At 40.6% G+C, this 15,974-nt stretch overlaps 1 protein-coding gene and 1 long non-coding RNA gene across 2 annotated transcripts in view; one reads left to right on the top strand and one right to left on the bottom strand.

Annotated features, from left to right (window-relative positions):
* Positions 1 to 15,974, bottom strand: part of shisa9a (shisa family member 9a) — a 73,450-nt gene that overhangs the window by 14,291 nt on the left and 43,185 nt on the right. Inside the window, exon 3 of the mRNA XM_023267869.3 lies at positions 6,898 to 7,071. Within this exon, the coding sequence (XP_023123637.2) occupies positions 6,898 to 7,071 (174 nt within the window). The remainder of the gene's footprint in view (positions 1 to 6,897; positions 7,072 to 15,974) is intronic.
* Positions 1 to 15,974, top strand: part of LOC118470130 (uncharacterized) — a 121,268-nt gene that overhangs the window by 73,092 nt on the left and 32,202 nt on the right. The window lies entirely within an intron of this gene.

The raw sequence follows: 15,974 nt of genomic DNA, 5'->3' as shown, positions 1-15,974 counted from the left end.
TCTGTGAATGGTGGAGAGAAATGAGTAAGCAGCCCTGTGAGGGTGAAGATGGGAACGCTGGTTGTGGGGGAGCTGTGTCTCACCCACCGAGTCACTGCTAGTCCGCCCCTGGGGGTCAGACCTGCTGAGGCGACAGGTGAATCAATCCGGCGGTAGTCAGCTTGACGGTGCACACATCCAGCAGCGTACGTGAGTGGAAACGGAAAACACTGCTGTTACGCAGTGTGAGCCTCTGCCTCTGCCTCTGCCTGAGAAAACCTGCACCCCACAGAGACTAACACGTTATGCTTCAGGAAAAAACTGAGCACTGCTCCTCTCAAGTCCCTCGGTGCCCGTAACATAAAAACCTTATTAGGATTAGACCGGAATGTCAATCTGCTCTTTATTAGGCAATTGGGTTGTCTACTGCCAAGGTGGTGGAGGGTTTATTAATTCTAGAAGTCTTTAAAATGTTTCACATTTTAAAGTGTTTTTGTTTTTTTCATTTCAAAATTCAAGCACCTAATGTATTCCTGATAATTTTAGTATTTACTCTAAGTGGGTGGATTTCTTTATCATAGTTCTGCCGCCTCAACCAGAAACATCCATTAGTCTGAGTTTCAGTGGAGAGTTTGACTGTCTTATTGCTAAGTAAATTCTGTCCGTGATTTTTTTCTCTCCTTTGAAATCTTTACAGCTGCTTGGTTGTGTTTTTTGGGAGAAAACTGGTCAAATATAATGATATTTAATGTTGGCACATGATGTGTGATGTAGCCTAATTCAGTGCTATTCTGTAGTAGATCAGCTACAATCTCTGCTGTACTTGTAGTACATAAGCAAACAACACAGTGGCAGTTCTAAATTCTCCAGAAATCCTGTGCTATGTCTGCCCACTGTCCTTGACACCCCTCAGATATAATCACATTAACACAATGCTGCAGCCCAGTCTGTAAGTAGCTGCTATTTCCTGTCAAAACTATGACAATATGAGGAGCAATGCGACTGTCTGCGTAGACTGGCAGAAAACTATTATGTAGTATGAAAAGAACCATGTGGATGTGTCCACTTTCAAAGTCTGCATTTGGTACATATGGATATGGAAGGCATGAATTGACCCTTAGAGACACTGGTGCAATTTGCTCAGAAGAAGCCTTGATCATTACTTATACATTACAGTACAGTGGAATTATTTTCTCATAACCCAGCTCATATTAGGAGGTTGGGGTCAGAGCCATTGACTGTATGAAAGGATGGGTGAAGCATCTGAACCATCACCCATAGGTTACCTGAACAGCAGTTTTGAAGGTCAGTGTGTGAGGAAAAAGTCCTGGTTCATCCAAAAATAGGTGAAGAAGTCGAGCATGAGTAGAGCTAAGGCAGACCATGTAAATGTCTTTCCAGTTGTGGCATACAACCATCACTCAAGGTGGCCATGCCCTTAATTATATATAACTTTATGCATTAACAGGTGACTTATATGAAAATTCAGCCCCTGTACAGTTGTCATAAACAAAGAAATTTGCTATAGAAACCACAATTGCTTTTTCTCCCACATGTTAAACTTGTTTGTTTCTCATGTAAATTTGTGCATTTTAACACCATTGTCTATGGGGCTTATTAGCAGGCATGTCGGAACAAGGACCATCTCCTCAGGGTTTATGGCAGTTGTTAGATTTAGCAGAGCATTTGTACATTAGACATGGCCCATAATTGGTCATTTGTACTTGTAGAAGATGGGGACTTCCTCTGGGCTGAGGTACAGGCCTGTATCCAGAGACCTTTATTAGTCTGTTTTTGCCTCAGTTCCTGTTAAAATTCGATAGAGTGACCTTATATAGATGCACAGGGGGACAGTGGAGATGGCTATTGATTGACAGAAGTGTGACTTATCAGCTGGATGTGGGACCATTGGGAAAGTGGCAGAGGCAATTAAAGAAAAGTGGGGAAGAAGTTGGTGGGTGTTGGTTTGAGATTGGTTTCTCGAGGGGTCAACAGGCAGCAGAAGCACCAGAATTTGCAGCGAAGAAGATGAAAAGGCATTTTGGATTTGTTTGCTGTCATCTATTCCCTCTTTCCCTCTGTCTCTGCAGTAGCTTCTCACTTTTTGTTGCTCCTCACAAGCATTTTCCACAGCTAGTGTGTGACGTTTCCATCACCGGCTTCACAGTAATGGCACTTTGCCTCCTGGAATCCCCGGCTCTGGTGCTGTGTATCTGTGGACAGGTTTCCAATCATTTCATAGGTACCTCTTCGAATACCACTTGTGGAATGGAAATCTGTCAGTCAAGCGTGAGCCCGAGGGTGGGAGGCCTCCCTTCAATTACAGAAATGGAATCAGATATGAGCCACTATAAGGGAAGATCGAGATTAGCAGCCCAATGATTCTTTAAAGAGCGATATGGAGCATGATGGATTGAGGTGGAAGAGGAGGGTGTGTTGGTCTGGAGGTGAAGAGGAGATAGGGGAGAGGGAGACAAAAGCAAAGAAGAAAAGCTGAGAGGAAAATGTAGAGGAGGAGAGGGCAGGAGGTGGATGATAAAGGTGGTGGTATGAAAGACGGAAAAAGAGAAGATAGGAAATGGGGAAAGGTGGGAGGGATGGAACGGGAGAAGAGGTGAGAGGAAATGAAGGGGAGAGGGAAAGTGAGAAGCAGAGAGGGAGAGAAAAACGAGTCGAGACATTAAAGGTTAGCAGAGCAAAAAGAAGGCAGGAAGATGGTCTAGGGAGGCGGTGAAAGGAAGACAAGGACCATTTTAGATACAAAGAAGCAGAGATGAAGAAGTTGGTTCGAAAAGGTGCTAAAGAGAAGAATATCGGCAGATATCCTGAAAGGTTTCAGTGCCGTTTCTACACTGCTGTCTCGACTAGTTTTAATCTTTGGAAAAAAAAAACATGTAAAAGCTAAAATATACAAATTGGCCTCATTGTACATGAACCACACGGGTAGTTTTTGCACATTTTCTCCGATTAGGTTGAAATCATGGACACTTTTCAATACTTCCAGCCATCTTCAGAGCAGCTTCTTAGATTGATTTAATGGCCAAAAGGCAGTCACTGCTTTCAGACCATGACAGTACATTATAAAGCTCAGCTTGCACAGACTTAATACTGCCTCAGAATAACAATCAATCATAGTCAGACACACATTAAGTCTGGTACACTTTTGCTGAAGTTCTAGTTGGATGCAAAACTTTTGATGCAAAACAATAGAACCATGGTAAATACATTTCAAACTCTGAAGTCTCCCTCCACTCAGAAATGTTTCTACTGTTAATAAGATTTATTTAGATTTAGGATTCAGATTCTAGGTGTCATGACAGATTTCATTAACAACTCAAAACAATTTGATTCTTGAATTATCCCATTAAGTCTGGATGCAACATATGTGTGTATATCCCTTTAAGATCTGGACGTGACATTTATGTATTTCTCCCTTTGGACCCAGAGATGTGATGTGACTGCATCTCTTCCTCAAACATGCATGAGTGTTGGATAGAAGGTCAGACTGGTCAGTGGGTACATTCAGGCCTGGTGCTGAATCTTCATCGATCGTTCAGTGACAATCTTCGTGATTGTCATTGCTATTTTCATCCGAGTAACTGTTGTATTCTGCTCTGAAGTTGACCCCCTCGCTCAGGTTGTCAGCCATTTTCTGAAGCGCGTCTTTAAATTACCCCTCAGGCCACTGATTGAATCACTAAAAACGCTGCTCTGAGTTTCAAAATTGCAGATTAAAAGTATTTCCAGGAAAATAATCTCCTCCTGCCTTAACATGGCGTAATTCTACAAGCACTGCTCCTTTCCGATGTGTGGATTTATGGGGATGTTCACCCACCACTTCGTCCCTTACTGAAGCACACCAGTTCCTTTCTGAAGACATATGATACAGGTAGTCCCACCCTGCAAGTTGAATGGATTGGTTTCTTAGGTTTGCTATGTATGAAACTCCAGAAGTCCAAATGTGGGTTTTTGAAATCCTGCAGTTTCAAGATGAAAACGTTCAGCCATGACATTGACTGCGCTTTACTTGTACTATTATGTGTCTCCAGCATATACAAAACACAACATGGGCACATTGCGAGGTATGAGCAAAACATGAGCATGACAAAAAAAAAAAAAAAGACAAAATACAATTCACATATTACATTTGGCCCCCCCACTGGTGTATTTTAGTAAATTACCATCAACAATGACATAAAGTGCACTCACATCGAACCAGGTCTTAAAGAGATATACAAGCAAATGCTTCATGCATCTGGTTGATAGATTAATAAATAGAAAGAGTAGTTTTGGGCTCTAACTGTATAACCGGCAATTGGAAGGGGGCAGCTTTCTAATTTAAAAAGTTGTTTCAGTATCTGAGAGAAGTATAATTTATTGACCTACGTCAGTTTGTAATTGTCTTTTGTGAAACAGACGTCAGTCTGAATATTCTGGCGTATGGAAGGAGAAAAAGAAAAGCAGTGTTGCTCCAATTTGGTGTTATCTCTGCAGCAGTGGAGAACAACTCTTTCTGCTCCAACAGATAAAAACAATGTTTTCAACAAAGCTATACTGCTGAATGTCTTTACAACAAACTGTGGGCAGACTGATTTGCTGTAGCCAGTAGTGAAATATCTCTAGTATGTCAACATTTTTATCTATTGCCAACAGGTGGTGGTGACACCTGCTGGCAACTGATAAAATGTGCTACATGCAAACGTCAGGATTTTTAAATTTTCGTAAAATAATCAATCTAAGAAATGTAACTTTAGATTGTTTTTTCTTATGATTTTATGTTTGTAGACAGTACACACCAATCAGCCACAACATTAAAGCCACTTGTGCGCCCATCACTCTGTCATCTGTCATTGATTCAATGGTTTTACTCTCTTGGACCATTTTTGGTAGCTTCTAGCCACTGTATACCTGGAACACCCCATAAAACCTGCTGTTTTTGAGCTGCTCTGACTCTGCTCTGGCCATTACAGTCGGGTCCTTGTCAAAGTCACTCAAATCCTCATGCTGCCCATTTTTTCCTACTTCCAACACATCAGCTTCAAGAACTGACTGATCACTTGCTGCCTAATATATCCCATCCCTTGACAGGTGCCATTGCAACCAGATAATCGATGCTTTTCACTTCACCTGTCACTGGTTTGAATGTTGTTGTTATTTTAAGCAGTAAACTGTGTCAAAGGAAGATCTCTGAATGCTGATAATGTGTGAGGTACATTCTCAGTCTGTCATAGCTAAAATTCCAGTAACTTTGATTGAATTTTCTTGTACCTATCATCCATCAACCTGCCTCATCTGTTTTCCCCGCATTTCATCCTTTTCCCAAAATGCTGTCCACAATCCCCGGAGCATGTGTTGCATCCATCTGTTGGGTTTATGTGCGATGAGATGAGAGGAAGCCATAGTCTAACATCAGAATAAGGTTTTGCAGTTGAAAAACACTCGGACTGCGTCACATACTCAAATTGCAGCATGTAATGTGGTTGCATTGCTCTGTGATCTATTGAAGCTCCTGTCAGTGGAGAAATTGGCATGTCTGCCTCTCTTGTGATGGATTTCTTTTCTCCTCGTCAAATATCGGTGCAGAATGTTGAGTTGAGAAAGACTCCTATTGTTCTTTGATCGCTGGGGACTGACACCAAGATGTCTTCTGTTCACGTTTTAGATAACCGAACAATTTTCTGCAATCAAACGCAGCTGCAGCTGTGCCGAAAATATCTAGACTTTGTCTGATGTCTATATTTTTGGGAATTATAAAAATACACAATCAACTGATAAAGGACTCAGGATGACAGCGTTAATCATCATTTTCAATAATGTCCTTTTAGGGTAGGCTCAAAAACTGATGTGTCCACTTATCTGTTGTTATTTATTACTCATTCATCTGTTTCTCTGTTTTTGATTTTGCTGGCAGTTATATAAAATGCTACCATAATCGCACAAGTACTTCTTGATTCTGGGGCGCAAAAACAGCGCTCCGCTTAAACAAGCACAGTAATATATTACCGTATCTTGTCTGGGGATGAGTCAGGGCCCTTCACATGCAGTGTGGTGTATGGAGTAGCATTTCAAATTTCACACTGCATAGTGTATGGAGTGTTAGTGTTAGGATTAGAGGAGGTTCATGCCTGCATTTGTCATCAGAATCAATTTTTGTTTCTGTTGGTGGACATGCAGAAAAAGGATTTCAAAGACAGCGTCTTCACGATCATTTTTCTAATAAAGGGCACAACCGCAGACACATAACGTCTCGTAGCTGTTCAAACAGATATCTAGATGTATTTGTAGATCATATCTTCCGTGTGTGGGCTACATCCTGAATCAAATAAGGGTAGGGTACCTGTCTAGCACAAACTAGTTGACTGGCACACAGTGAAAAATTGGCATGTCAGTCTCAAGTGAATTCAAGTGATGAAATATTGATGCCACTGCCAAATAACATATGGACACAGTGAGGTGAATTCACCTCAGCTGCACTGGCAACTGACTCATTTGAGTTGGCGGCATGAATTGCAAAGTCAGAAAGCTTGATAAGCAGTTTCTGTCTTACAGCGCGTCCAGTTTTGTTGTGTAATCGATAAAACCTGTCATATCTGCCATACTGAAGTTTAGCCTTGTCTTTCCTTGAGAACTCCAGCAAAAGAAGCATCTGGTGCCCTTTGTGTTTGGGTAAAAAGGCATGCAGTAAACTACACTGGAAGAAAAGCCCCAGGTCTGATTTTGTCAGGATTCATTGCCAAGATGCCAGGACCCATCATGGTGACTTCACTAACAAGAACAGGGTACCAAGAGTCAGTGTGAGGATGTAGCACCTCCAAACAGTCACAGCTTCCAGTATGACAAGATTTTCAGATTTTAAAAATGCTCTCCATTCTCCTTCATTAGAAATTTTAAATAATAATCAGAACTCTCGACACTCACCTACAGCCTTCAGAGAGGCATACTTGTTGAGATCCTTGTTCTGCTGCTGCTGTTGCTGCTGCTGCTGCTGCTGCTGCTGTTCGTAGACATGAGCCAGCTGGCTGAGGGCAGGATAAGGGTGCTGATGGCCCATGTTTGACCCTGGTCCCACGTTGTTATTAATCTGGCCACCCTCTGTGGACAAGGACACACGACAGGACAAGGTTACCATCATGTTTAAGGGTTAACTCTGGGGGGGACCTTGCTGGTCAAATGATTTGCTAAAGGGCAGCCTGACAAGAACAGCTCTCATTCACGTTTTCCCACAACTACTTACATAAGCGTCTGTTTTTCATACTGTACGATCTGCTGTTACAGAGATTCTGGTCATGCACCACAGTTCTTATAAGCATCCACTCATGGACTCCTGCCATCATTCTACAGCTGCAGCCTGTTGTACGTCTTGCTTCCTACTACACATTTGGACACAATCCAGTGTGTAAATATACACATATATGCACACTGATGAGCTGCATCTGCTGTCTATTATATGAGATTTTCAGTAATTGTGTCATGCATGCCAGTATAATGTCCCAGCTGGCAGGAAACGTTCCCACAACATTGGCTAACGTTACTTACAATTTCAAATAATGTTTGAAAGGTTCAGTCTAATGTTCAATGAAAGTCTTAAGGATACTTATCTTTTTAAATAATGCTCCTACAAGGTATAGAGTAAATCAGACACAGTGTTTTAGCTGCAACATTCAGAGGATGCTTTATGGACGTTCTCAGCATCACAGATTATGTTGCATGACAACAAAAGAAGAATGTTCTGAAACCAACATTCACAAACTGTTCTCAAGATGTGTTCAAGATGTCAAATGACAGAACTGTTTTAAGAAAAATAAAATGTTGATCTAATGTGATATGTTGACACATTATGCCACCAATATTGTGAGGATGTTTTGGAGATATTGTGGAGGTAAGACATTACAGATTGTTGATTTAGAAAACATTCCCACGAAGTTAAATGATGCCAAAAGAAGGAAATTCTTAGTGCAATATTCTGAAAACATTTCAAGAATGTTAAGAGTTTGATCCATCAATTTTTATCACCAAACATTTTTGGAATGTCTTTAGTTAGCCCAGCTTTAACAAGAACACTATGGGAAATAAAAGGGAATTTACTACTAAAACCATTACAAGAACTTTGCAGAATATTCTCAGATTGTTTTAGAACAAATAAATTGTAGCTGTGATGTCGGCTGAAAAAATCTTACAATCTTACAACTTTCTGTATGCTACCCAGCTGACATGTTTATGCTCATTTGACTTGTTTTTCTAACAAGGAAGTTGAATTGCATTAAGATCAATTCAGAATTTCTATGTCTGTGTGCTGGACCATTACAATTTTGAATGCAAACATCAGATGCACATTGGTTTGCTCTGCAGACATACACAGGAAAACACACAGAAATCCACTAGGCGTTTGAAAGGCTGGCTGAAACACATTGCGGTTTCTACAGAATATAACAACTAGTCACAGACTGGACTGTAGCACCATGTCACTGATCATTCCTAAGGTGTCCAAGCCCTACACTGGCAGTCAGAGTTAGTTGCCTCCGTACCCAAAGCATACTGGGTGAACCTGGTGCAGGATTTCTGGAGAATTTAAAAGCCCACCAGTGACAACTTCAATTACAACTCCTTTAATGATAAATTATACAGGTGAATTATGAATTGGTGATGGCAAATCTCCTCATATAGTGTGTTCTCAAAACATGCATTCATTTTGTTGTCCTGGTGCGTGTGGTGAGTCTGGTCAAAAATGTGGACACATTCTAAATTGTAGTAGGTTGTTCTCAGGTGTTACAACTCAGCTTCTCCAAAATGTTTTTACATATCCTTTCATCTGTTTAGCGCTCACATTTCAAGGCTTAAAACCTTAAAAATACGTCTCTTTTCTGTTAAGATATTAGCAGGTGACTGTGTGTGACTCCTTATTGCTACTCACATGGTGTAGGAAGTAACAGATGTCTTATATTAATTACAGCATTATGGTTGCAAAATTAGATAACTGTACTTTCTTCCTCTAATTAAATAAGAGATAATTAGATTTCAAAAGATGTGCAGTGGGCTGAGCAACGAGGAACTGCTGAAGCAGAGCTGCGCAGTCTGACTTTAAAGCATAGCTGAATGTTGAACTATAATGTGGGAGTTGTTCTTTCGCGGCGCTGAGCAATCATAATTGCAAATTCCTGTTATGGAAGGCGAAGGTATCCTTGCTAAGTGAATACATTCTGCTAAAAGCCCCAGTACTGCCACTTGATAATTTGAGATAGGGAGCGAGACTATGAAATGAGAGGGAGAAAAAGTGAAATAGGGAGAATGGAGAAGGATAAGGATACGTTAAGAATAAAGAAAAAAGTTAGAAAGTCATTTGGCACGCTGTAAAGTACGTACGAAGCTCAAAGGAAGCCGGACAAAAATCATTTAAGCGGAAAATACAAGACATGGACACAGAAAAGATGGACAATCTCAAGTAGTCCTGTTTCTTCCCTCGTCTTTCTTTACTCCCGCTTAAAAGTGCTCATACAGATGGCCTTTTGTTGCTCCACAGCAAACAGAGATGGGGAAGATGTGCAATACTTATTTCCTCCACCATCTTCTCCCTGCTTTATCTCAGTGGTGCTTCGTTGAGCCTTGAGGTGCGCTCAAAGGCCGAAAAATCCTGCACAGCTCAACTGCCAAGGCAAAACAAGTTGTGTTATTACTAATTAAACACTTAGCCCTGGCACTGACTCAAACCACACACACTCACCCTGACTGACAAGGTAGAAGCAGAGGAGAGACAATTAAAAAGAGCATCAAAGTGAGAGACGGTGTGTGAGGCAATGTAGACGAAGGAGGAGGGCCTGAGGCTCCCCGCTGTGATGAAACGTCCTGCGGTGTTTGGTGAGAATAAAAAGACACATTCGATCTAATATCTCATAGACAACAGCGAGGTGGAAAATGCAGGCTTGAGTCATTTTCCAACAATATTATTGGATTTGAATGCAAGTCGCACAGTGTCTCTGTAATGCATTTACTGTGATGGTTTGGCAACACTGGCTCATTGAAGGTTGCATGAATTTAGGTACACTGAGGTGCACTGTGGAGGGGAGAAAAGAGAAATAGAGCAGGACAGACGCCATGGATAGAAGGAATAAAGAAGAAGCTGACGGCATCGAGTTATTATGATGCTGAGCTCTCTCTCTCATGAATTTAATAGAAATTCCCCAGAAAAACAAACAACATTCACTCCAGTCATGATAAAAGGCGGCCCACTCCTTTATTTTTCATAAAAGGCCAAATCGCCTGGCATAAGGTCACCATTTTTCTCATTTCATAATGGATTTTGTCCGGTTGAGGAGCACATTTGTAAAATTCAACATTCTATCAAAGCACAGGTGCACCTCCTTCTTTGCAGGCAATCTGCCATGAACGGATTCATGGTGAATCCATGAGCAGTCATGGAAATGGCTGCACAAAATTGCAAAAGCCACAGTTCCAAAAACAAAAAAATTAAGAAAAAAAGGAAACGTGATTGTAAGCAAATGCTTTATGTTACAGAAGGCATGACAAGATGGAAAATCGAATTATACTCTCACTGAGCCACAAAGGAACACCTGGTTACAGCTGTGGTGCATTCGGCCGTAAACAACAGCTACACATTTGGGGAAATACTATGATGCATAATGATACAGGCACATTTAACATACAAATAAATAAGGTCTGTTTTATGTGTAAGTTGAAGTTTATTGTTCTTTCCATGTGAATTTGTACATTTGAAAAGTGTATATGTAAGTTCCAGCACAGGAGAGACTTGATATTCTTTACAATTAGTTGGAAAAATATGTCCATATATTGCTCTACATCTACAATCAGCCAAAAATGATTTTGGCCATGTTATGCACCAATTTCAAAATATGCTTTCTGCACTTTCTTGCAGAGAAGAGAAGATCAGTAGCACTGTGCTACCTCATGGCTGTATAGTTCTTATAACGGAGCTCATAAATGGTTAGCCTAGCTTCATATGATGACTGAAGAAAAAGAAAAAGCAGGCCTCACTATATCAACAGTATCAACAGTTGGTTTTCTTACGAACACCCCAAGAGACCACTGATAAATGTGTCTTGCTTGCATAATATGTCTTTGTGCTAAGCTAAGCTAACTGCCGTAGCTTTGTATTTTGTGAATGGACATGAGAATGGTATTAGTATTCTCATCTAACATTGTGCCAAAAAGCAAGGTGGTCACTTATTCTGAGGCGAAATAAGCAATTTCATGATTGAAATCACAGATTTTGAGCTGTGGATCAGATCATTTTTCATAAATACAAAGGAAGTCTGGGTTATAAATACTGCCGTGACCGTCACTGTCAGTGGTTTTAGCATGCTCCATTCATGTGAGCACACAACAGTTTTCTATCTTGTTACTGTGGCACTGCATTGAGATTTAGGGTTTTTTTTTTTTACAAAATGATTGCAAAATTGCATGAAACTTGTTACTGGAGAGCTGGAGCACACCCAGTTCAGTTTTTGCATAGATTCATATAAGCTTCTTAGGACATTGGTCTTGGTAGAGGACTGTGCTGTTTAAGTGTCCTTCTTGTTACTTTAAAAAGTGCCTGCAGTGTTCGAACTATTTCATGCTATGATGGTTAGACTTTACAATTAATCCACACACAGCATGTGTCCTGAATGGATGGGTGAAGATCCGCATGGATACAAGGAACTGCAGTCTGTTAGTAATATTAATTACCTGTTGCAGCATTGCTGAAGTATAACAGTAAAAGGCAGGAAAAAGTGTGCCAGTTCAGATTTTGTCTTTATTACCCCCTCCAACTCTGTTTCTCACCAGAATGCGTAACAACTGCGTCGGTCCACTGTGCATAATATATTAACTTCACAGTAAAAGCTGTAAAATTGTGAGATGCCGAAGTTTTTTTGGCCTGTACTTTTGCACTGGCTCGCATCTTCTACTGCTTCTTTTGTTTTTCACATAAAACCAGCAACAAAGTCCTCATTAGGAGGCTGAAGAGGTGATGATAGCATTCGCCACAGGACCTTTACACAGGAGACTGGAGTTTGAGTACCGTGTGAAACGATGCTGTTTCATATTATCTTTACACTTTTACACCTCAGGTCGCAGCTGCTGTTTGCTTCGGTTTGCACTACAAAAGTACTTGGTTAGGCAGAAAAATTTCTGTGGTATGTTTAGGAAAAAGTCATGGCCTTGAAACAAACTTAAGAAAAGCACTCACAATTTTACAGCCTTTTTTATGAGAATAATACATTTTGTGCTGTGGCTCCATGCAACTATTACATATTTTAGTGTGAGACTTGGCTGCCCTCTCATTTATCCAGCACCTGCTAGAACTGTTGAATTTGCGTCAGCCACTTTTCTTAGTAAGCTAAACCATGTTTTAAAGGGCCAGACATAAAGCATTTCAACACCTCATGAAGTGCCTAAGTAGGGTGGTGATTCATAGAAGAAACTGCAGTGATTCTCATTGGGTTAGTGGATCCAATAGATGCACAAACAGTTTTACTGGACATTCACAATCCATTTTAGAAGGAACATTTTCACAATTTATCACATTATGTTCTGTTCCAGTCTGTAAAATGTGCACTAATTGTCCTTCAACATGCATCCTTGGTCAGGAATGAATTAAAGTAATATAGCACACTGCTCATAACACTGTATATTTCCACCAGTTATTAACTCCAATACACTTCTGCTTTAACGTGGAAACAATCCTCACTTCTGTTTGCTTATAGGATAATGGTTGTTTTAGCTGCACAGAAATACTTTATCCTCCCATCTTAGTAGCCTGACAAAGGTGAATTTGACCCATTTTGCCTCATGCAACCTTGAGAAAATGAATAAATAAAGACCCAACTATTACAAAAACACCGGTTTTCATTATTCTGCTCTCCTACTTTATTGTGATCCAGGATCTGTCTCAGCAAAAAGCTCTCATCCCTGATCATAGAGGAACAGATCACACACACTCAATAGCTCAGAGTGAAAACAAACAAGGCCCCCAGATGAACACCACACCATGAACCCATTCAGCAGGATGACTGACAGCTGTCACTGGGATGTCTGTCGGGATGATGAAGCGGATTCAGTGGGAGTCTGCCGGTGTGGTCATGGTGCCTCACCGAGCGGAACCACAACAAACTGACTCTGAGGTCACCACAGTCGTCTACCGCCAGCGTTTATTCCTGCAGCAGAGATATTTCCCCCAGGATTAACACAAGCAGCAGCACACAAAGAAATTAACTTTAATTTGGATGCAACTGGGAATCAGCAGGAGCAAATAACTGCCTCATTTTGTTTTAGGTGGTGGGTCAAACAAAAAGAAAAATAAAGTCAGCACCAAGGTCCCACAGCAACAACAGCAAAAAACACTTCAGCCACAGAAAGCCTTTATCAGCTCTTACTGTGTTTTTACTTAACCAACTCATAGCTCATTGAAAATCTAGTGTATTAAGAAGAAATATAAGAGACTGAAAGAATCTAATGAGAGAAATTGCCCAATATAGCTGGAAAGAAACCTCCACCAAAGGCGAATCATCTCAGTAAATTAGAACTCTCGCAGCCAAGCTGGAGAGAAGAGATGACAGGACAAGAGGTCAAAAAAAGTTTGATCAAGCTGGGAGAAGATATTATTTTTATGAACACGCAGTATGTTTATCTGAATACTGAAAAGATTGGATTGATGGTGGTGCCAGTCGAAAGAGGCTTTTGGCAAAATGTCATGTAAAATGTATTTGAACATTTAGTGGACAGTGTGGTGGATAGCGTATCTGTGACAAATGGATGAATGGAGTTGATTGCATAGTCTACAGTTTTTAGTGCAGGTGCAGTTACTGTTAAACCATCTGATGTAGGCGATATCACTGGTGTCAGTAATACATGCACTGGACCTGCCAGATCTACTTGGGGTCCTATGTTTACAGATGGCGTCCCACAACGTAATCGACTGTAGGGCTGTCCCGATCAAGGTTTTACGGTCTGGGTAATTTAATATTTAGTATCTGCTGACCATTTTTCTTAGATAATACACACTTTAAGTATTCTAGGTTAGCTGTCATACCTGCTTGTACCCCCAGGTGGAGCCTCTTACTGTTAAAAACAATAGCAAGCAGAGGAGACAGGCTCTTCAGAGTTGGCAAGCAGAAAGCATTATGGGAGTTTAACTAGAAAAGGATCACCATGATAGAGGTTTGACAGAATCAGTGTTAAATTTAGCAGGGAAAACATAAAATAGTGATCCTGCATCTAAGCAAAACATCTTCTGGGCGTAATTGTAAATTAATATCATGTTTCCTCACGATTTTAGAACTGGGCTCGGGATATCCCTTATCGTCTGCATCTCGTGTTTGTGCCGCAGACCACATTTAAATTTGCAAATTTTGATTGTGCATTTGTTTGTGTCAGACTCTTCAAGTCTGATGGAAGGAGTTTAAGTATCTTGTTCATGAGTGACAGGACAATGGAGCATGAGATGGACAGATATATTTCTGCATCATCGGCAGTGATGGAGGCATTGCACCAGACTGTCATGGTGACTGTTAATTTATTGATCTGTCTACATTCTCAGACTCAGCTATGGTCATGATCTCTGGGTAGTGACTAAAAGAAGGAGGATGCAGATAAATGCAGCGAAAATGAGTTTTCTCCAAAGGGTGGCTGATGTTAGTCTGAGAGATGAAATGAGGAGCTCGGACATTTGGAGGGAATTCTGGAGTAGAGTCGTTGCTTCTTCCTCCATTAAAAGGAACCAGTTGGGGCAGTTCAGGCATCGGATTAGTACGCATCCTGTGGAGGTTTTCTGGGTACATCCAAATATAAGGAGGCCTTAAGGTAAACCAAGAACTCACTGAAGGGACTACATATCTAACCCTTTTTATTTAATTCCTCATTTGGTCTGTTTGTATTGAAAGGTTCAAGAGAATAATGATTCTTCTGCTGCAATTCTGCTCTTTGGACTTTCCCAGTGCATTTAAAAGAAAAGATGGACTTTAGATGTTTTTGATTCTTAAAGTGGCAACTCAAACATTTTTTCTCTTATTTAATAAAACTAAATCCGTACACTGCAATTTGGTCATCTTTCATTCACATGCACTCTTACACTGGTCCATGAATTACTTGACAGAAAGTAATTTCCAGAGACTTCTCACTGACAGCATATGGGGAATATTGGCTCAATGGCATCTGAAGTAGCCCATTTGGATGCTATTGAAAATATTTATTGTTGAGTGTGGATGTAATCCTGTATGGGGATGTAATCCTGTAAAAGGGCTTTCAGTCTAACAATAGCCAAAAAAACAACAGCACAGGCTTCCCCATTACAATACAATGTGACAGCATCAGTGCAGAGGGATATCCCGTTGTAGATGTCTCTGCAATGACCAGAATACACGCTTATAAATTATACAGCATTTTAGTGGCTACCATGTAGCTGTGTGCAGCATAAAGTTGAGAGAAAACCACAGGTTACAAAGTCCACTGGATATTATAATAACATGCTGAATCAGCTGTTGACAAAGAAAGCTAGTGAATAATTCAATTACAAGATACACTGGCCTCATTTGAATCATGTTGTCACCTTAAATATTTTAATTCTCACTATAGTTGTTGTGTTTCTAGGTCAAATTCACAATTGTCTTTGCAGTCAAATGTGTTGTGCAAATACAAGCCCACATTCTGCCAGTGTATGGAAGAGTTGAAGCTGAATTTAGTAAAGACCCTCTTTTTGTGCAGCTATGTTCTGTTGTACAAACCATGGCTTTCTCATTACTTGTTTGTTTGGTATGAAAGGTTAAGGATGACTAATGCTCCAATTTTCTGTGACTCAACTGTCCTGGGTGGCACACTGTTCTCTGTCTGTTTCACCATGATGGCTATCACCTGTTGCTTTCCGAATGGATTTATTAGTCTGCCAAGGAGGCGGAGCCTCGGCGGAGTTATGTGACGGTCGGCGTTGGTTTGTCTATTTCTCATTTTTCTGTATGATTGTTAAGAACATTACTCAAAAACAGATT

Source organism: Amphiprion ocellaris, chromosome 18, assembly GCF_022539595.1.
Source record: "Amphiprion ocellaris isolate individual 3 ecotype Okinawa chromosome 18, ASM2253959v1, whole genome shotgun sequence".
NCBI classification, from domain to species: domain Eukaryota; kingdom Metazoa; phylum Chordata; class Actinopteri; family Pomacentridae; genus Amphiprion; species Amphiprion ocellaris.
Note: the sequence above shows the minus strand (reverse complement) of the source record. Positions and strands in the feature narration are given on the sequence as shown.